This window comes from Hemiscyllium ocellatum, chromosome 8, assembly GCF_020745735.1.
Source record: "Hemiscyllium ocellatum isolate sHemOce1 chromosome 8, sHemOce1.pat.X.cur, whole genome shotgun sequence".
NCBI lineage: Eukaryota > Metazoa > Chordata > Chondrichthyes > Orectolobiformes > Hemiscylliidae > Hemiscyllium > Hemiscyllium ocellatum.
This window is the reverse complement of record NC_083408.1, coordinates 70,971,878-70,995,171: the sequence shown is the minus strand read 5'-3', so window position 1 is coordinate 70,995,171 and position 23,294 is coordinate 70,971,878. Positions and strand designations below refer to the sequence as shown.

General features: G+C 43.2%; 1 protein-coding gene across 6 annotated transcripts in view; it reads left to right on the top strand.

Annotated features, from left to right (window-relative positions):
- LOC132818304 (guanine nucleotide-binding protein G(I)/G(S)/G(O) subunit gamma-2) overlaps positions 1-12,206 on the top strand; it is an 83,876-nt gene extending 71,670 nt beyond the window's left edge. For all 6 annotated transcript variants that reach the window (XM_060829179.1, XM_060829176.1, XM_060829172.1 and 3 more), the window contains one exon: positions 10,278-12,206. In XM_060829179.1, coding sequence (XP_060685162.1) covers positions 10,278-10,406 — 129 coding nt within the window. In that variant the 3' untranslated portion in view covers positions 10,407-12,206. The remainder of the gene's footprint in view (positions 1-10,277) is intronic.
- Positions 12,207-23,294: the final 11,088 nt, after the last annotated feature.

Here is a 23,294-nt window from a genome sequence, read left to right as displayed (position 1 = left end):
TCTATGCCTCTCTGAGGAAGCAGTTCCCTCAATTACATGATCAACACCAGTTACTGCCACTAAACGAAACTGCAAGTAAAAATTCTCCATCCTAACAGTCTGTGGCACAAACCCTAAACCAAATTAACAAGTTCTTGCGTGAAACAACTTCAATTGATTATATTTCAGAAGCAAAACAAAGTTGATGCAATGTATAACAATAGTTTCCAAAGAAAAATTGAGATCCTGGGAAGCCTGAAATTAAAATATTGTTGGGATTACTCAGCAGGTCAGACAGCCTCTGTAGAGAGGAACAGTTAACACTTGAGATTGATACCTTTTGTCAGAAATGAAGAAAGATTGTGAGCTGAATCTCACTGTATCTTCACAAAACTTGCCTCCTTAACAATCTACCACACCCCTCGGGCACCTCTAGTCCAATTCTAGCCCCATTTTACCACATTCACTTGTTATTTTGGAATTGACCACCATCCCTGGTGATGCACTAATTTTAAGTCTATTATGCACCTGGACAAGCACTGTCTGATAGAATTGTCCTGCATGCTTCCTGAAATTTGCCCCTTATTATAGCAGGCAAGGAGAAATTGGAGGCTGTTTTGCAGGCAGAAGCCAAGAGATCCTGGTCAAGGGGATAGTTCAGATACTGGACTTGCCCTCCCCATGGGACTGGCACAAGTGCTCATGAGACCACACAATGTCAACCTGGTGTGAGATTGCCACCTAGGTTAGCACAGCATTTTGGAGGAGGCCATAGCAAACACTATGTAGGAGGAAGGTCAGTGACCTTCCCCACTTCATCATCTGTGTAAGTGCCACAGTCATATCTGTTATATCTCACACACTTAATCTCTGCTATGTACACTCCTCCCAGCAAGGTTCGTGCTCTGCCAATCTCCCTGTTGCCTGCGACACCTTTGTAACTTCTCTTACCCACTCCAAGCCCTGACAGCATTAACCCTGCACACCCTCAGCACTGCCTATTCACTTGCTCAGGCCAATTTCCCATTGGTGCCAAAATAATCACTGTGCCACGTGCTTTCATCTCCCTTTAGAGCTGTCCCTTTTTTTTGCTTTTCTACGGAAGCAGCCCACAATAAGGCAGAAAGATTCAAAACAGGTGGTGGGCTGCTTGACGTTCGTCTCCTCCCCAATTATGTGGACAGCATCCTGATTCTGACCACCCTGAGTGACACGCTGGCTGATTGTGGCCAAGATCTTAACTGGTATCAGATAGCTAAAATTCTCGACATTTGGTGAAATTGATAGCTGAATATTAATGATGAGAGTTGTGGCATTAATAAGACATTTAAGACATGAGATAACTTTGGCAAATGGAATTAAGAAGAATCCAAAGAATTTTTACAAATACATTAAGGTCAAAAGGATAACTAGGGGGAGAATAGGGCCCCTTAAAGATCAGCAAGGCGGCCTTTGTGTGGAGGCGCAGAAAATGGGGGAGATACTAAACGAGTATTTTGCATCAGTATTTACTGTGGAAAAGGATATGGAGGATAAAGAATGTAGGGAAATAGATGGTGGCATCTTGAAAAATGTCCATATTACAGAGGAAGAAGTGCTGGATGTCTTGAAATGCATAAAGGTGGATAAATCCCCAGGACCTGATCAGGTTAGATTAGATTAGATTACTTAGTGTGGAAACAGTTCCTTCGGCCCAACAAGTCCACACCGACCCGCCGAAGCGCAACCCACCCATACCCCTACATTACCCCTTACCTAACACTACGGGCAATTTAGCATGGCCAATTCACCTGACCTGCACATCTTTGGACTGTGGGAGGAAACCGGAGCACCCGGAGGAAACCCACGCAGACATGGGGAGAACATGCAAACTCCACACAGTCAGTCGCCTGAGTCGGGAATTGAACCCGGGTCTCAGGCGCTGTGAGGCAGCAGTGCTAACCACTGTGCCACCGTGCCGCCCACATCCTAGAACTCTGTGGGAAGCTAGAGAAGTGATTGCTGGGCCTCTTGCTGACACATTTGTATCATCAATAGTCATCGGTGAGGTGCCGGAAGACTGGAGGTTGGCTAACGTAATACCACTGTTTAAAAAGGGTAGTAAGGACAAGCCAGAGAAGTATAGAGCAGTGAGCCTGACATCCGTGGTGGGCAAGTTGTTGGAGGGAATCCTGAGGGACAGAATGTATATGTATTTGGAAAGGCAAAGACTGATTAGGGATAGTCAACATGACTTTGTGCGTGGGAAATCATGTCTCATAAACTTGATGGAGTTTTTTGAGGAAGTAACAAAGAGGATTGATGAGGGCAGAGCGGGAGATGTGATCCATATGGACTTCAGAAAGACATTTGACAAGGTTCCCCATGGGCGACTGATTAATAAGGTTAGATCTCATGAAATGCAGGGAGAACTAGACATTTGGATACAGAACTGGCTCAAAGGTAGAAGACCGTGGGTGATGGTGAAGGGTTGTTTTCAGACTGGAGGCCTGTGACCAGTGGAGTACCACAAGGATCGGTGCAGGGTCATCTACCTTTTGTCATTTACATAAATGATTTGGATGCAAGCATAGGAAGTACAGTCAGTAAGTTTGCAGATGACACCAAAATTGGAGGTGTAGTGATAGCAAAGAAGGTTACCTCAGATTACAACAGGATCTGGACCAGATGGGCCAATGGGCTGAGAAGTGGCAGATGGAGTTTAATTCAGATAAACGTGAGGTGCTGCATTTTAGGAAAGTATATCTTAGCAGGACTTACACACTTAATGGTAAGGTCCTCGGGAGTGTTGCTGAACAAAGAGACCTTGGAATGCAGGTTCATAGCCCCTTGAAAGTGGAGTCGCAGATGGTTAGGATAGTGACGAAGGTGTCTGGTATGCTTTCTTTTATTGGTCAGAGTATTGAGTACAGGAGTTGGGAGGTCACGTTGCGGCTCTACAGTGGCTGGTTAGGCCACTGTTGGGATATTGCATGCAATTCTGGTCTCCTTCCTATTGGAAAGATGTTGTGAAACTTGGAAGGGTTCAGAAAAGATTTACAAGGATGTTGCCAGGGTTGGAGGATTTGAGCTATAGGGAGAGGCTGAACAGGGTGGGGCTGTTTTCCCTGAAGCATCAGAGGCTGAGGGGTGACCTTATAGAGGTTTACAAAATTATGAGGGGTATGGATAGGGTAAATAGACAAAGTCTTTTCCCTGGGGTTGGGGAGTCCAGAACTAGAGGGCATAGGTTTAGGGTGAGAGGGGAAAGATATGAAAGAGACCTACAGGGCAACTTTTTCACGCAGAGGGTGGTATGTGTATGGAATGAGCTGCCAGAGGATGTGGTGGAGGCTGGTACAATTGCAACCCTTAAGATGCATTTGGATGGGTATATGAATAGGAAGGGTTTGGAGGGATGTGGGCTGGGTGCTGGCAGGTGGGACTAGATTGGGTTGGGGTATCTGGTCAGCATGGATGGGTTGGACCGAAGGGTCTGTTTCCATGCTGTACATTTCTATGATAACAAAATAATCCATCTTAATTGGTAGGTATGTGTCTAGCAAAAAAAAACTTGCCTCCATTTGACAGATACATAAAAGAGGCAGTGAGTTGCTCCCAACTTGGAGATAATCATCACTAGACTGACACTTCTCCACACATCTCATCATAGCCCACTCATAGAATCATATAGTACATACAGCACTGTGCCTAAAGCCTTAAATGCTAAGATAGAGATTATAATCTAACATTGTTGAACTTAATTTTTTGCAGAAATCTGTTGAACTCTGAGATTGAAAGATGAGATGCAGTCCATTCAGCTTGTGGTGTTTCTTTATTGTAACACTGTAGCAGGCCATTGAGAATACTCTCAGAATGGAAGCAAGGTGGAAGATTTAGTGTTCCAATGATTAATAATCCGATGATCCATTTCCTGTTATTACTCTGTCATTTTCTTTGATATTTATCCATGCTGGCAAAACAATAGGCAGACAGTTGCTAGGCATTTACTGCACAACAATAATTCAAGGTCTTTAATTTCTTGACTGCATCTGATATGAGAAATCTTGAAGAAAACAAGGGGTGAGAATGGCACATAATGTTTCAGCAAAACAAAAATAAAAACTAAAGCTATTTCTGATATTGAGGTGTTTCTGAAGTGTTAAACAATATTATCATCAGATTAGTAAATGTTTTCAGACTTCCTGTCCTGAAAGTACCAACTCCTGTTGACCAGTGCCAGCGGTGCTGGCAGTGAGTGTTGGTAAATGAGACGTTAGAGGACAGTGAGTCATGTTGATCCTATTTCCACCCGACATTCACACAAATATTTTGTCAAACATAGATGGCTGTTAGCAGAAACCTTGGTTGATTTTTGTTCCTCTTTAGGCAGAGACAACTGATAAAATTGTAGTGCACAATTCATGACTTTTCTGAGGTCAGCTAACCTAGCAATTTGGGAATTGTTGATGGACCCTTCTATCTGTGTGATTTACTGATGTGTTGGATTGTACTTTTTACCCATAAGGCCAAGAGTTGAACCTAATTCTTCCTCTTAATGTGTAGAGCTGAACAAAGTAGATTCATTCTTTCACTTCACTTTAGCATTTGGTTACACTGTAACATTCCTTGACATTTCTAAAGTTGCTAATTTCTGTCCGTTCCAGATTCAGGTTTGTGCTGTTCCATCTCGGTAGAGACACCACAAAGAAGTAAACTTTATTTTACAAGAAACTAGAGATTAGTTTATAGATTTAAATGCAATGTCTAAGTCTTTGTGCATCAGAGATCTTGATTAACAAATTTAGCACAGGCCTTTCATTTCCTTAAGCCTGCTCCACTATTCAGTAATATCATGGTTGATCGACTTACTGCACATTCTCACCTATCCACTCTCATCTCAAAGTCACTCTTTATTTATATGTGGAAAGTCCATGACAGTGGTTTAGCTTCCTCAGAGCCAGCCGTCAGAATATCAAGGTGTCTGACACTCCTGCTTATATGTCAGCTAGAGTTCCCTGATTGGACCAGATAAACAGCCCCAATCATGGAACTCATATATCCTACCTGGCTGACCTTGTTACAATCGCTACACTTATATCTTTCAATCAAATGCTCTCTTTTCTAAAATCTGTTGAATAGAATCTTAACTAGTCCAACCTTTCAACATAAGGCAACCCACCTACTCCAAATATTCATGTAGTAAACCACCTCCTCCACAGTTGTCAAAAATATAATTGATTTATGGGCCTTGAAATCCCATAATAAATTATGGGATAATAAATTTCCAACATATGTATTATCTACAAACTAGACTTTTGACTTGCATTCACCACAAGCCAATCATTTGACCTTTGCTACAAGAGCAAAATACAATGCATGCAGAAACTCTGAGATGAAAGCTGGAAGACCTCAGCACATGTGGCAGCATCTTAATGATGGAATTGAATGGTCATGCTAGTGGGTCTGTTCACAGGCTGGAAATTGATAGCTAGCTCCATTGTGGCCATTTTGAACCCCAACCCAATTTATCATCCTTTAGATATTTGGCTATGAGCTCCTAAACATCCAAGAACATATAGCCCCATACATTTTAGTATGGTATAGTGCTACCTTGTTCGAAGTTAGGTTCAGTGTATAATCTGGATTAGTGGTGCTAGAAGAGCACAACAATTCAGGCAGCATCCGAGGAGCAGTAAAATCGACATTTCGGGCAAAAGCCCTTCATCAGGAATAAAGGCAGAGAGCCTGAAGCGTGGAGAGATAGGCGAGAGGAGGGTGGGGGTGGGGAGAAAGTAGCATTGAGTACAGTAGGTGAGTGGGGGAGGGGATGATGATGATAGGTCAGGGAGGAGGGTGGAGTGGATAGGTGGAAAAGAAGATAGGCAGGTAGGCCAAGTCCAGACAAGTCATGGGGATAGTGCTGAGCTGGAAGTTTGGAACTAGGGTGAGGTGGGGGGGGAGGAAATGAGGAAACTGTAGAAGTCCACATTGATGCCCTGGGGTTGAAGTGTTCCGAGGCAGAAGATGATGTGTTCTTCCTCTAGGCGTCTGGTGGTGAGGGAGCAGCAGTGAAGGAGGCCCAGGACCTCCATGTCCTCGGCAGAATGGGAGGGGGAGTTGAAATGTTGGGCCACAGGGCGGTGTGGTTGATTAGTGCGGGTGTCTCAGAGATGTTCCTGAAAGCGCTCCGCTAGGATGTGCCCAGTCTCCCCAATGTAGAGGAGACCAGATCAGGAGCAACGGATACAATAAATGATATTGGTGGATGTGCAGGTAAAACTTTGATGGATATGGAAGGCTCCTTTGGCCTTGGTGGAGGTGAGGAAGGAGATATGGGTGCAGGTTTTACAGTTCCTGCGGTGGCAGCTGAAGGTGCCAGGACGGGAGGGTGGGTTGTAGGCGGGTGTGGACCTGACCAGGTAGTCAAGGAGGGAACGGTCGTTGCGGAAGGCGGAAAGGGGTGGGGAGGGAAATATATCCCTGGTGGTGAGGTCTTTATGGAGGTGGTAGAAATGTCGGCAGATGATTTGGTTTATGCAAAGGTTGGTAGGGTGGAAGGTGAGCACCAGGGACGTTCTGTCCTTGTTACGTTTGGAGGGGTGGGGTCTGAGGGCGGAGTGCGGGATGTGGCCCCCAGCCTCTGGAACTGCTTGGACACCATCAGCCATGCGGCTGTTGCAGCTGCCAACCCCATGCTGATTGATGATGTCACTTCCTCCCCCATCATGGCCACTCCCACAACTACTTCCGCCCCTCTCAATTCCTCATGCATCACATGTGACATCCCTTCCGCCCATCACATTATCGCTGATGTCACCTGTTCAGTGACTTCTGCCACCCCACTGCCGTGTCTGCCACCATTTTCGCCCCTACCAACGCCGCTCACCTGCATTCTGCTGACAAGCCCCCCACATATCCCACTGTCACCATTCCCGGCCCCCAGAACCCTGAGGGCAACACCACCCCTGCTCATGACTCCACCCCCATTCCCCCCACCATCACACCTACTCCAGTTATCGGCTCCGCCCCCACTCCCAGCTCCACACCCACACCAGATCCCAGCTCCTAGCCCTGCCGAGTTTTCACTATCCCTCCAGACCTCCCCCTCACTGAGGATGAACGATCAGTCCTCAGCAAAGGACTCACCTTCATCCCCCTCCGTCCACGCATCAATGAATTTAATACACGCCGTGACGTCGAACAATTCTTCCATTGCCTCTGCCTCCGAGCTTACTTTCATAATCAGGATTCCTGCCCACTTTGAGGAACCGTTCGCCCACCTCCAATACTGCATCCACCTGGACACCCCGCACGGGCCTATTACCTGCCCTCGACCTCTTCATTTCCAACTACCGCCAGGACATTAACCGCCTCAACCTGTCTACCCCCTCCCCCACTCCAACCTCTCACCCTCACAAAACGCAGCCTTCCAATCCCTCTGCTCCAATCCCAACCTCACCATCAAGCCAGCGGATAAAGGAGGTGCAGTGGTAGTCTGGCGTACTGACCTCTACACCGCTGAGGCCAAATGCCAACGCGAGGACACCTCTTCCTATTGCCCCCTCGACATGACCCCATCCCCATCACCAAACCATCATCTCCCAGACCATACAGAATCTCATCACCTCAGGAGATCTCCCACCCACAGCTTCCAACCTCATAGTCCGGGAATCCCGCATTGCCCGGTTCTACCTCCTTCCCAAGATCCACAAGCCTGACCACCCCTGGCCGACCCATTGTCTCAGCATGCTCCTGCCCCACTGAACTCATCTGTACCTACCTCGACACTGTCCTATTCCCCCCCTCGTTCAGGAACTCCCCACATACATTCGAGACACCACCCACGCCCTCCACCTCCTCCAAGACTTCCGTTTCCCCGGCTCCCAATGCATCATCTTCACCATGGATATCCAATCCCTCTACACCTCCATCTGCCATGACCAGAGCCTCCAAGCCCTCCATTTTTTCCTCTCCCAATGTCCCCAACAGTACACTCTCATTGATTTGGCCGAACTGGTCCTCACCCTTAACAATTTCTCCTTCGAATCCTCCCACTTCCCCCAGACCAAAGGAGTAGCCATGGGCACACGTATGGGCCCCAGCTGTGCCTGTCTCTTTGGCTACATAGAACAGTCAATCTTCCATAATTACACCAGCACCACTCCCCACCTTTTCCTCCGCTACATTGATGACTAAATTGATGCCACCTCGTGTTCCTGCGAGGAGGTTGCGCAATTCATCAACTTCACCAACACATTCCACCCTGACCTTAAATTTACCTGGACCATCTCTGACACCTCCCTCCCCTCCCTGGACCTCTCCATCTCCATTAATGACGACCGACTTGACACTGACATTTTTTTACAAACCCACTGACTTCCACAGCTACCTGGATTACATCTCTTCCCACCCTACCTCTTGCAAAAATGCCATCCCGTATTCCCAATTCCTCCGCCTCCACCATATCTGCTCCCAGGAGGACCATTTCCACCACAGAACACACCAGATGGCCTCCTTCTTTAGAGACAGCAATTTCCCTTCCCACATGGTTAAAGATGCCCTCCAACGCATCTCGTCCACATCCCACACCTCCGCCCTCAGACCCCACCCCTCCAACCATAACAAAGACAGAACGCCCCTGGTGCTCACCTTCCACCCTACCAACCTTCGCATAAACCAAATCATCTGCCGACATTTCCGCCACCTCCAAAAAAAGACCTCACCACCATGGATATATTTCCCTCCTCACACCTTTCCGTCTTCCACAAAGACCGTTCCCTCCATGAATACCTGATCAGGTCTGCGCCCCCCCCCCCTTACAGCCCACCCTCCCATCCTGGCACCTTCCCCTGCCACCGCAGGAAATGTAAATCCTGCGCCTCACCTCCTCCCTCGCCTCCATCCAAGGCCCTAAAGGAGCCTTCCACATACATCAAAGTTTTACCTGCACGTCCACCAATATCATTTATTGTATCCGTTGCTCCCAATGCGGTCTCCTCTACATTGGGGAGACTGGATGCCTCCTAGCAGAGCACTTTAGGGAACATCTCCAAGACACCCGCACCAATCAACCACACCGCCCTGTGGCCCAACATTTCAACTCCCCCTCCCACTCTGCCGAGGACATGGAGGTCTTGGGCCTCCTTCACCACCGCTCCCTCAGCACCAGACGCCTGGAGGAAAAATGCCTCATCTTCTGCCTCGGAACACTTCAACCCCAGGGCATCAATGTGGACTTCAACAGGTTCCTCATTTCCCCTTCCGCCACCACCCTAGTTCCAAACTTCCAGCTCAGCACTATCCCCATGACTTGTCCTACCTGCCTATCTTTTCCACCTATCCACTCCACCCTCCTCCCTGACCTATCACCTTCATCCCCTCCCCCACTCACCTATTGCATTCAATGCTACTTTCTCTCCACCTCCACCCTCCTCTAGCTTATCTCTCCACCCTTCAGGCTCTCTGCCTTTATTCCTGATGAAGGGCTTTTGCGCGAAACGTCGATTTTACTGCTCCTCAGATGCTGCCTGAACTGCTGTGCTCTTCCAGCACCACTAATCCAGAATCTGGTTTCTAGCATCTGCAGTCATTGTTTTTATCTCGGTGTGTAATCTAGCTGCTTAAACATTAACGCAAGAGCATGAAAGTTGAAGGTACTGGAATCTGATATGTAATTCTTGTGTCAGTTACAGCATGTTTGTACAGTTTCTTTGTCTACTAATTTCAACCTAAGATCATTTAAAGAACTAGTAATAACTTTCTGTTTTCAAGTCAGAGCCTTCCATACTGCCTCCCTATTAATTTAAATAGTTTTGAAATGTAATCAGAAGCAGCAGACAGGTTGTGAGAAGGAAAGTCCCCGTAAATAGTAATGAGGCAAATAGGCAAACAAAACTGTCTTTATGGTGCTGGATGAGGAATAAACCTTGATTTAAAACTTTTTCAAACCGTACCATGCTTCTTTTGACTTGACGTAGACAGGGTGAAAACTTGATTTAACATTTTATCTGATAAATGACACCCTGGGTGCAGCACTCCTTCATTACTGCTCCAAAAAATATTCTGGATTCTATGCTGAAATGTTTGGAGTGGTGCTTCCAAGAGGCAAATTGTTGTTGCTGAGTCAAGGTGTTCTGCATGAATGTCACTGATTTCCCACTACAGCAACAATTTTTAAAGGTATGGCTACGGCATTCTCTGCTGGAAAAACTAGCAACTGACTCTGTTTGACTTTTTTCTTTTCCTTGCAGGTGATCATTTAATTACTGTCTAAACATAAAACTGAAAAAAGCCTAACTCTTATTTACATATTCCAGGTATCCAAAGCAGCAGCAGATTTGATGGCTTACTGCGAAGCCCATGCTAAAGAAGATCCTTTGCTGACACCAGTTCCTGCATCAGAAAACCCCTTCAGAGAGAAGAAGTTCTTTTGTGCTGTCCTGTAAAGTCTCACACAGCCTGAAAATCAGGCTGTTCTGAACAATGATGTTGAATTTTACCAATGTGGACACCTTTCTGTCCACAGAATTTTTAGCAAAGCCTGGAAGCTACAGGGATGTGCATGTTTAAAGAATCTTGTCAGCTTATTGGGAATGGAAGCAGAAGACCTACCTTGTGAAAATAGAGATTCTAAAACAGCTTAGAATGAAACAGTGTAGAGATGTGTAACAATTTTGCTCTTGCAAAAACCATAAATTATGTTTGATAGTTTAATGTCTAAAGTATGACAGTTGTTCTAAGAAAGGTAAATACTGAGGAAAATGTATAATTTTATTGGAATGATAATTGTTCTTCAAAATAATTTTAATTTAAGTGGCAAAGTATACAAATAAGATAGATTACTGTGGTGTTGTACCTTAACATTTGGTTATGTGCTTTTTGCATTAGAGTAGCACAATGATATGCTGGACTTTGCTTTGAGAGCTGATTTTCAAGGAAGAGAAATGTTACTAACAAGCATTTTGGCAAATGGAGTGTCATTTGCAAAACATCAAAGCTGGCAGCTTGTGTATTTTCTTAAAATCTTAGTGCTCCTCCAACATTTGTGTATAGTTGCTTATAGTTTCTGCTAGTACAAGTAACACATGCTATTTAGTGATCCTAATATTTGTGATAGCAACAAAAGAATTGCATGGAAGTGTTCCAGCCATTCCCCTTTTAATTTTAGTTTAGATGATCGAAAATGATGCAATGTAAATATATAGAATACAAGGTTTTAATTTTAAATTCTAACTGTTAATGAAGCACAGCCTATTTCTTAACAGCCCTGTTCTCTCACTAATGCTTGTGAACACTATAAGAAATATGTGTCATTAAACCATTTATATAAACAGTTTATACCAAAATAAACATTGTAATATAACAGATGTTTTACTGGAAGTAAAACTTGCATGCAAACAATAGTACATAGACATACATGACAATGTTTGAAAAGCAAGATCAATTGTCAATAAATAGCTTTGTATACAAGGAACTTAAAAAAAGACTAGATGACAAAATTTTCTATTTGTTCATAAGTTTAACACAATCAAACAGTTTTAAAACCAAAAGAATTCATCCCTTAATACAATCTTTGTTTTTTTTAACCTGGCTAAAACAGTAGTTAAGTTTATTGGACAGTGTAATGCGCAGATGAACAAACAGGTCTCAACTTCTGTGAATAATCAGATAATTTTACCTCCGACTGTTTCACCGCCTTTTAACAAACCTTTTTGATATTTTCAGATATGTATTTTTACTCAATTGCTAACTTTCTTAGATCTGCATGTACTAACATTTGCCATTACACTGTCAAAACAAGCCCGCTGCTTAATTTCCAGTTTAAATCAAAGGAGTGATTTATCATAGTATTAGACCCGCATTAGCACAGTAAAGACAGAGTTATCATTGAACAAACTGATACATTAACCAAAGCAACTACATTGAAAACATTACAATCTAAGAAAGACTGACATGTATGACTATGGCTTGTTGAGTCTAATTTTTCTCTAAATTGTGTTCATGGCAGCAGTGAGTTGTAGTGCCTAAATGAATCTACAGGAATGCTATATCTGATAGTGAGAATAAAAGGGATGTGTGAATTTTCTTAAACTGAGTGCATTGTAAAAATGTGTATTGTATTTCTGGTTGTCTACCCTTGTTAGCTTTGTATAGGGAAACTTGAACAAAGTCTGATGTATTGCACATTTTCATGCCATGTGAACAATGTATCAGTTTTAAATAAAATCTTCAGAACATTTCACTTACATGCATTTTGAACTGTATTATGAATGATATACTTCATTAATAAATGCAGCATTAAGGGGGAAGATTAGAAATGTGCTATTCCTGAAGACATTTGTACTACCATATTAAAAATCACACACCAGGTTTTAGTCCAACAAGTTTAATTGGAAGCACACTAGCTTTCGGAGCATTGCTCCTTCATCAGGTGGTTGTGGAGAACACAATTGTAAGGCACAGAATTTATAGCAAGAATTTAGTGTGATGTAACTGAAATTATAGATTGAAAAATACCTTGTCTGTTGAGTCTTTCATCTGTTCGAATACCATGATAGTTTCACTGCTTTCATGTGTAAATCACAAAACCCTTTTTTAAAAGTTGCATTCTCAGGTTAGCTGTGGCAATTGATGTTACCTAGACAATATGTTAAAGGTGTTAGCCCCCATTATCTCTGTCTATGCCATGATGTTTAGATTGTTTCTAATTTAAAAAGTGAGATAACAAAGTTTTACATGAATTCATGCAGTTTTTGAGCAAAGTACAATGTAACTCTGCAAGTACAAATTATGTTGAAGGCATCTTGAAACCTATTGTATAGGGGATCCCCAACTTCTGTCGTGACACTACGGATTTCTTACAGAAACTCAGCACCCACGGACCAGTCGAACGGGGAACATTGCTCGTCACAATGGATGTTTCAGCACTCTACACCAGCATCCCCCACAATTATGGCATCACTGCAACAGTCTCAGTACTAAACACCAACAACTGCCAATCTCCAAACACCATCCTACAACTCATCTTCTTTATCCTCGATCATAACATCTTCACCTTTGACAACCAGTTCTTCATCCAGATACATGGAACAGCCATGGGGACCAGATTTGCACCCCAATATGCCAACATGTTTACGCACAGGTTTGAATAAGACTTCTTTATGCAGGATCTCCAACCAACATTATACACCAAGTACACTGACGACATTTTCTTCCTCTGGACCCATGGCGAGGAGTCACTGATAAAACTACACAGTGACATCAACAAGTTTCATCCCACCATCAAACTCACCATGGACTACTCTCGACTATCTGTCTCATTCTTGGACTCGTGCATTCTCCATCAAGGATGGACACCTCCGCACCACACTCTACCGCAAACCCACAGACAACCTCACAATGCTATACTTCTCCAGCTTCCATCCAAAACATATTAAAACAGCCATCCCCCAATGGACAAGCCCTACACGTTCACCGGATTTGCTCAGATGAGGAGGAACGTGACGGGCACCTGAAAGTACTAAGGGATACCCTCACAAGAATGAGGTACAATGCTCAACCCATCGACCGCCAGTTCTGATGTGCCATAGCAAGGAACCGTAATGACTTCCTCAGGAGACAGATATGTGCTGCAACTGAAAAGGTACCCTTCGTTGTTCAGTACTTCCCAGGAGCTGAAAAACTATGCCGTGTTTTTTGTGACCTGCAACATATTATCAATGAGGATGAGAACCTCGCCAAGACCTTCCCCACACCTCCACTGCTTGCCTTTTAAACAACCACCAAACCTCAAACAAATGATTGTTCATAGCAAGCTGCCCAGCTTTCAGGACAACTCCATACAACCCTGTCATGGTAGGTGCTGCAAGTCGCGTCAGAGTGTGAACATGGATACCACCATTACACGTAGGGACGCCTCCTACCTTGTACGTGGCAGGTACTCATGTGACTCAGCCAATGTTGTCTATCTTATACGTTGCAGGCAAGGATGCCCTGAGGCATGGTACATTGGGGAAACCGAGCAAAGGCTACAACAACGGATGAATGGGAACCGCACAACAATCAACAGATAGGGGTGTTCCCTCCCCATTGGGGAACACTTCAGTGGTCCAGGACATTCGACCTCGGACCTTCGGGTGACCATCCTCTAAGGTGGACTTTGGGACGGGCAGCAGCGAAAAGTGGCTGAGCAGAGGCTGATAGCTAAGTTCAGTACCCATAGGGAAGGCCTCAACCAGGACCTTGGGTTCATGTCACATTACAGGTGATCACCATTGCACTATACACATACATAGACACTCATTCTCGCTCTCTCTCTCTCTCTCTCTCTCTCTCTCTCTCTCACACACTCTCTCACACACACACACGCGCACACACACACACACATCCTCTCAGAGACTTGGACCACACTATACATACACACACACACTCTCACTCTCTCTCTCTCACACAGACACTCCCAACCCCCCACCCAGATACACACACACACACACATTCCCACACACACACACTCACATGCACCCACTCACAAACTTAAGACACTCTACACTCACTACACACACACATACACTCTCACACTCACAACCCCCAACAGACACACAGACCCACATATACACACACATTTTGTGGGGTGAATTTGTACTTGCAGATTAATATTGTACTTTGCTCAAAAACTGCATGAATTCATGTAAAGAGTTGTTATCTCACTTTTTAGATCAGAATTAATCTAAACATCATGGCATAGACAGGGAACACAGGGAGCTAATACCTTCAACATATTGTCTAGCTAACATCAATTGTTACAGCTAACCTGAGAATGCAACTTTTAAAAAAGGGGTTTTGTGATTTACACATGAAAGCAGTGAAACTATCGTGGTATTCGAACAGATGAATGTCTGTTGAGTCTATCAAGATATTTTTCAATCTATAATTTCAGTTACATCACACTGTAAATTCTTGCTTTCCTGTGCCTGACAATTGTGTCCTCCACTATCACCTGATGAAGGAGCGGCACTCTGAAAGCTAGTGTGCTTCCAATTAAACCTGTTGGACTATAACCTGGTGTTGTGATTTTTAACATTGTACACCCCAATCCAAAACCGGCATCTCCAAATCATTCATACTACCATGAACTTGTGTAACAATTTATTACCTGCTGTCTGTCCAAGTTTTTTTTTAAAAATCCCGAGGTGTGTATGTGGCTAGCATTTTTTGCCTTTGGGAGGGTGGTATTGAGCTGTCTCCTTGAACTGCTGCTGTTCCTTACGGATTACTCAAATCCACAATGCAGTTATCAAGGGAGTCCCAGGACTTTGACCCAGTGACAGAATGACAGCAACATAAATCCAAAGCAGGATGGTGTTTGAATTGAAGGGGAAGTTGCAGGTGATGGTGTTCCAATGCATCTGCTGTTCTAGTCCTCTGAGGTTGCAGAGATTGCTGGTTTGCAAGATGCTCTTACAGGAGTCTGAGTGAGATACTGCAATCCATCTTGTAAATATTACACATTAAGGCTACTTTACATCAGTGGTGAAGGGACTAAATGTGAAAGGATACCAGTCAAGTGCGATGCTTTGTTCTAAATGGTGTCAAGCTGCTTCATTGATGTTTGAGCTGCACTCAAACAAATATTCCATCATGACTTGTACCTTGCAGATGTTGTACAGGCAATAGGGAGTCGTGGAGTTGCACAGCATGAAACAGACCCTCAGTCTAACTCGTTTGCACTGAGCACATATCTTAAACTGATCTAGTGCCAATTGCCAGCATTTGGCCAAACTCCCTTCCAATTCATATACTCATCCAGATGTCTTTGAAATGTTGTAATTGTACCAGCCTTCCACTTCCTCTGGTAGCTCATTCCATACACGCACCACCCTGCATGTGAAAACGTTGCCCCTCAGCTCCCTTTTAAATCTTTCCCCGCTCCCTTTTAAATCTTTCCCCTCTCCCCTTAAACTTATACCCTTTAGTTTTGGACTCCCCTACTCTGGGAGGAAAAAGACTTTGGCTATTCACCCTATCTATACGTCATGATTTTTAAACCTATATAAGGTCACCCCTGATCCTCTGACACTCCAGGGGAAAAAAGCCCCAGTTTCTTCCTATATCTCAAACCCTCCAATCCTGGCAACATCCAAGTAATTCTTTTCTGAACCCTTTCAAGTTTAACAACATGTTTCCTATAGTAGGGAGACCAGAATTGAACACCGTATTCAAAAGGTGGTCTCACCAATGTCCTATACAGTCGCAACATGTGTTCCAACTCCTATGTTCAATGCATGAATCACGAGCCAGAAGTATTTAAATTGCTAGTTTGGTTCAGTTACTGGCGTTTGGTAATGTCCGTGATGTTGATAGTGGGCATAAATACTAAACAAACTGAAACAACTGTGGATGCTGTACATCAGAAACAAAAACAGAAATCGCTAGAAAAGCTCAGCAGATCGAGCAGTATCTGTGGAGACAAATCAGAGTTGATGTTTTGGGTTGAGTGACCCTTCCTCAGAGAAACATTGTGTGTCTCCTCAGAGGTTGTGAGGAAGGGTTACTCAACCCAAAACATCAACTGTGACTTCTCTCCACAGATGCTGCCAGACCTGCTGAGCTTTTCCAGTAATTTGTTTTTGTTGTTGATTGTGGGAGATTCAGTGAAGGCTGTGCCACTGAATGCCAACGGACGATGGTCAGACTCTGTCTTGTTGGAGATGTTAATTGCTGGTAGCTTGTGTGGCACAACCGCCATTCATCAGCTCCTGTTGGATGTTGCATATTGACACAAGATGCTTCGGTATCTGAGGGATCGCAAATGGCGCTGAACATTGTGCAATCATCAGTGAAGATCCCCAGTTTTTTAAAACATTTATTCATGCGATAAGGGCGTCACCGGCTAGGCCAGCAGTTATTGTCTGTCTCTAATTGCTTAGAGGGTAGTTAAGAGTCCAGTGACCCTTCTTCAGAACATTTTGATACAGAGGTCACTGAAACCGAAAGTTTGGTTCTGCTTTCTCTCCACAGATGATGCCAGACTTGTTGAGATTCTCCAGCAATTTTTGTCTGACACACATAAAGACAAAAAAATGGTCCACTCTGTGGTGGGAAAATAAATTCCTGGGAAACGCTTCAAATGCTCCAGTCCTCAACATTCAATGAAATGTTTCTTTTGTTTCCTAATTGTTCAGTCCACTGATCACTTCCATCAGGTTCTTTCACTTCGTCACAGAATGACTGGTTCATGAATTACAAAAACTGTCTTATTGGGTAAAAGCAGCAGCTTCCATCAACTGGTAGGAGAAAATAAACTGCCTTTCTCCAGGCTTCAGGTATTTTACTGGAGAGACACGCCATCTGTCTTTTCAATAGTCTGAAGGTTTCTGCCTGTATCATTCACACCCACAAGCTGTTTGGTTACCCAGGAGCCAATGAGAGAGTTGTTGTCAGGCTGATAGTCTTTGGCATCCACAACTGGTCACAAAGTCACAACCAATCAGCAATCTTGCCAGCCAAATCTCACGTTGTACATGGACCCCTGAGCTACACCATCCACAAACATCATCTCATGATGCTTGAATGAAGCAGTGTAAACACAATGAATTTCAGAAACTTTTTTCAAAACAGAAACAGCTTTTTAAAAATGTAGCAATTCCTTTTTCAGTCTTTTGTTGCAAAACTGGCCTTATCCCCAATTCAGTTGACAGTCAAAATTACATTCCTGATGAAGGGCTCCTGTCCAAAATGTCGATTCTCCTGTTCCTCAGATGCTGCATGACCTGCTGTGCTTTTCCAGCACCACACACTCTTGACTCTGATCTCCAGCATGTGCAGTCCTCCCTTTTTCCTAATCAAAATTACAGTAAATTGTAAAGATACAACCTTTACAAGTGTCAGTAACCAGAGTATTGTTAAGCAAACAACATTTGTCAACAAGTCCTTCCATCATATCTCTAATGACTGATAGGATGGTAGTTGAGTGTGCTGGATTTGTCCTGTTTTTTGTGGACTAGTCATACCCAGATAGTTTTCCATATTGCCAAGTAGATGTCAGTGTTGTAGTTGTACTGAAACAGTTTGGCTAGAGGTATAGCTAGTTTTGCAGTTGTTGTCACTGGCAATCATTCGCTAACAAGTATGATTGTCCGCCTGGAAAATCCCATGTCACTGGTCTCCTTCCTGTCAGAAAGATGTTGTGAAACTTAAAAGGGTTCAGACAAGATTTACAAGGATGTTGCCAAGGTTGGAAGATTTGAGCCATAGGGAGACACTGAATAGGCTGTGGCTGTTTTCCCTGGAGCATTGGAGATTGAGGAGTGATCTAATAGAAGTTTATAAAATCATGAGGACATGGATAGGATAAATGAACAAGGTCTTTTCCCTGGGGTCCAAAGCTCGAGGGCATAGGCTTAGGCTGAGAGGGGAACGATATAAAAGGGATCTAAGGGGCAACTTTTTCACACAGAGGGTGGTATGTTTATGGAATGAGCTGCCAGCGGAAGTGATGAAGGCTGGTACAATTAAAGCATTTAAAAGGCATCTGGATGGGGATATGAATAAGAAGGGTTTAGAGGCATATGGGCCATGTGCTGGCAAGCGGGACTAGATTAGGTTGGGATATCTCATTGGCATGACAAGTTGGACCGATGGGTCTGTTTCCATGCTGTACATCTCTACGATGCTATGACACTGGTCATGGATTCTTTGGGTCCTTGTATGGTTGATGAGCCTGATCCTACAGCAACACCTCTGACTACTCCTTTGGTAGGTGTTTTTGGAAATTGGAATTGGTCCTTAGCCTCATGATTGCTGGCATTCCTTTCTCTGTTTATTTTTCCATACCTCTTCTTGCTGATGTGTGTTCTCGATATATTGTCTCCCTTCATGTTCAGAGGCATCTCAGACCACTGCAGTATATCACAAGATAATCTGATGAATTTTGTCTGCCAGTTTAGCCATTATTTGTCGGAGTCAGATTGAGATCAAGTTGTTGGATTATTTCATTGATAAGTAATGTGAACAACTGATGTACTTTGTGGGGCTGCCCTGTAATTTTATATTTTCTCATGTTCCAATTCAGACCCAAGCCAGTTTGAGATGCACACCAAAATATCTTTCCTATTTTTAAATCAACCTGTTTAAATAAATTTTGAATCACCTCCATGGCTAGTGTGAGTTGAACTCAGTCCTGGTCAAGGGATAAGACACTACCACTGTGCCACAATAGGTACAAATCAGGGAGCATGAGAAACACAGTCAGCAGGAGAGTAAACTATATGACTGTTATGGATTTTAGAAAAAAAAATCACCTAAACTACTGGTGGCATGGTGGTTCAGTGGTTAGCACTGCTGCTTCACAGCACCATGGTCCCAGGTGTGATTCCAGCCTCGGGCAACTGTCTGTGTGGAGTTTGCACATTCTCCTTGTGTATGCGTGGGTTTCCTCCCACAATCCAAAGATGTCCAGGTCAGGTGAATTGGTCATTCTAAATTGTCCATAGTATTAGGTGCATTAGTCAGAGGGGGTGGGTTACTCTTCAGAGGGTTGCTATGGACTTGTAGGGAATCTAATCTCTACTCAGCCATAACTACAAAATACTTTTTTTTCTGGTCAGCTACTTTCCACACATCAGTCTTACCTGTTTCCACTTGATTTATTTTCTTGTTTATTTCTATCCAGAGAATGCTTTTATGCCCTACTGATTTCTTAACAAAAACATTTCTCCATGATTTTCACTTTATATTGATCCTGTCAGTCAATTAATTAATGAATCAATCCCAATCTCCTTACTTGTTATATGAACAGATCTCTTTTTCAATAAAATTTCTGAAGACATGCAAACAGTCCTTGATCAAAACTAATGAAAAGATTTTTTCATATTCCATACAATACTGTCAACTTCCCATGTCACAAAAGTATCCAAAAACAAAATTGATTTATTTTTTCATTTTGTTGTAACTCCTCATACAATCAGGATTCCCTTTTCAAGGACTTTCATCGATTTCATGGAGAAAACACCTTCATTTGTGAAACAGTCTAATTACTGCAATTGCATTATTTCATTTTATTTTGGAAATTTATTTTTTTTCAAGCATTTCCTTATGTCAGCAATGCCAATCCACAAACTTTTCTCAGCAATAGCCTTTGTCAAATATACATTATCCCAAGAGATCTGTTTTCCACATTACATTGTATTAGCAAACGTTTTCTCAGATTGCTCCTTGTGTATGATTTCCTTAAAGAATATTCAATATTCCTGTGTCTACAGCTTCTACTAACACTAATGTTTCACTGGTTTAAGTTCTTTGCAGCTGAACTAGTTTACCACAACTATAATATTCTACTGGGAATCACCATTCTTCTTTTGTGACATCAGTCACAGTCCCCCAAACCTGAGGCAGGCAGATCTCTTAAATTCCTTAATCTTATAATGCCCCTTACTAGGTAACCTTTTAATGAATCGATTCCACACATTGTGGATCTGCATTCATTGTCCAGCACAATGCAATTGGATGAAGCTGTAACTAAACATTACTGGGATGAAGCCTTTCCCTACAACGTCCTCTGTCTGTTCAGTAGCACCTCTTCTTCAGAATGTTCCATGTCAAATTAATTTTGAAAAAGTTATTATTCCATTTGGAATAAATCAGTAGAATTGTACTGCAATTTGCTTCTAAATCATCTGTTGACCATATCCCAAACATTCCTGCAGTTAATTCTTCTGTTACAATTCTCCAGTACCTGCTGTCTGTTATAATTGCCAGAGGTATCTTTATCCTCACTCCTTTTAGTAACAATGTTTTAATGCTTTTAACGTGTATGTGGTGACTTTACATTGTTGCTACCATTCAATTCTCCATTCTTTGCATTACTTCTGAATTTCCCTTTGAAACATGAAGGCCACTAGGAAATAATGTCTTCCCAGGAACCTAATAAAGCCTCTGACATCTATTGCAAGAGGATTCGCAGTAGGTTAAAATCTTCGAGGAGAAAGTGAGGTCGGCAGATGCTGGAATATCAGAGCTGAAAATGTGTTGCTGGAAAAGCGCAGCAGGTCAGGCAGCATCCAAGGAGCAGGAGAATCGACGTTTCAGGCATAAGCCCTTCATCAGGAGGGCTTATGCCCGAAAGGTCAATTCTCCTGCTCCTCGGATGCTGCCTGACCTGCTGCGCTTTTCCAGCAACACATTTTCAGCTCTGACATCTATTCCAAAGCACGTTTCTTTCTGAAAAGTTAACTTCATTTAATATTACCTGGCATCCAACAACAAATTCAGAGAGGCGAGATCAAAATGTGCGTCTTGTGGCACACATAGAGGCGAAGGAAAGAAGCTGGTAAGTGGGTGAGGAACTGCAAGAGATTTGGAAAGTTAGGCTGCTGAGTGAGCACAGTGGTGCATCTTAGTTTTAGGGCTTTTGGAACAGCCTGCTGTACTCATTTTATGGAGAGTGGGTTTGTATTCTGGAAATACACAACTGCTTGTTAATATCTGTAAAAGTAATTCCCTTTGGAGACACAACTTGATCATGGATAGAAATATAAGTAATTTCGTGAAGATGAAGGCTTGCTAACAAGAAACGGAAACTTACGGTGGAAAGGGGAAAAAAAAAGTCCTAAGATGCTACATTCTGCCTGTTTTTCCGTATGCCTCAGAAACCTGAAATAAGTTACAATTCACTGGAGGAACATAGATCTTTGAAATGAGGATCTAGGATGTTTGCCCGAATTCCATAGAGAGACCATAGACACATTAAAAAGTATTGGAAATCACAAGGGCAAAAAGAACTTTTAAAATGTGGCAACCAGAAAATATTAGTACTTCAGTCATTTAACCAGAGATGAAAAGAGATCATGGCGAACAGCAGAAGCAGGGGGAAGTCAGATGTTGGATGTCACAGAGTGGCTTCAGATGAGCAGAAGTAGATATGAATTGTTGTATGTGCTGAAGTGCCAAACATTACCAGCTTATGACTGGGGCAGTTTGCTGTCAACAGCCTCCTTGGGGTTGAAGAATCTACCTGTTTTCCAGTTGTAGAGGAAAATCACTTAATGAGAAGTTCTTATCATAAACAAGACAGAGTTTATTACACAACAGCAATTGGGTGCAAGTTAGATATTGTTATTAATTGCAGATATAGGTCTTTAAACAAAAAGTTCCCAAAATGTTCACCCTTTCCCCACGTAAATCTTAAGACTTCATCAGATTGAGTGGAGCTAAATGCAGTCTCCAGCATTGATCCTTTCAGAACTATTACCTCACACAACATAAATGACCTACAGTAGATGTGTGAGGAAGGCACAAAATAGATGAGTCTGACAAATTTCTGAGGGTAGATCTGGTAGCTACAAGCAGCTGCAGGTCTTAAAGTCCTGTGGTGGCTCAAAGAATCAAGTTTGATGGCGAGCAGTTTAATAACCTGGCAAAGAAGTAAATCAAAATATCTGCAGAGTGAATGTATCATAAGAGGAGCTTTCTTCTCAGATGAAACCATAGGGATTCTCTTGATTCAGAGTGAAGTCAGGACATGTAGTGAGGGCCTTCATCAGGAATTAACACCACAGAGTTCCAAGAAAGCATGATAAAAATAAAATGAATTTTGGACTACTGTTCGTGGAACCTCAACCATTCCATACACATTTAGAACAATGTTGCAAAATGATGCTTGGAATGTACATTTCCAACTCCCTTTCCCTCTCCTAAAGAACTGTCAGTAGTTTAGAAAATGGCTTACAAGCTTGATTGCTCAAGACCTGAGTAGACAGAAAAGGCTAGATCCTACAGCTAAGTGCCTCTGCTGCACTGTTTGTGGTGGAGGAGGAGCAGGAATGTAGCCCTCAATCCTTCAATTAACTTGCTTCCTTCCCAACCATCTCCCTCTTAATCCACTGTCTCTTAAACATCCCAAATTCACTTCAGTCTCATTATCTCCCCTGGTCAAGCAATCTCTTTAACTTGCCACCAGCCAAACCCCCTCCCATATCTCCCAACCTCACTGCAATCATTTTTTGGCGTACAGGGGCTTTCAGCCCCCACTGGAAACAGAAGCAGACAGGTGCTAAAAATAGCACTACCAGGCAACATGCCCATACCCCATCTTCATCCCTTAATCAACCTCCCAAAAACACACACATATTATCTGTTATCTGCTCATTATCACATTGCTGTTTCTGTGTTTGTTGTTTTCAAATTAGCCACCACATTTCACACATTAAACAGTGATTACACATCAGCTGTACTGAATTGCCTGTCAAGTGCTTTAAGACAGGCAGGAGGCTGGAAGAATACAGCAAGCCTGGCAGCATAGCAAGCCAGGCAGCATCAGGAGTGCAGGCGTTTTGGGT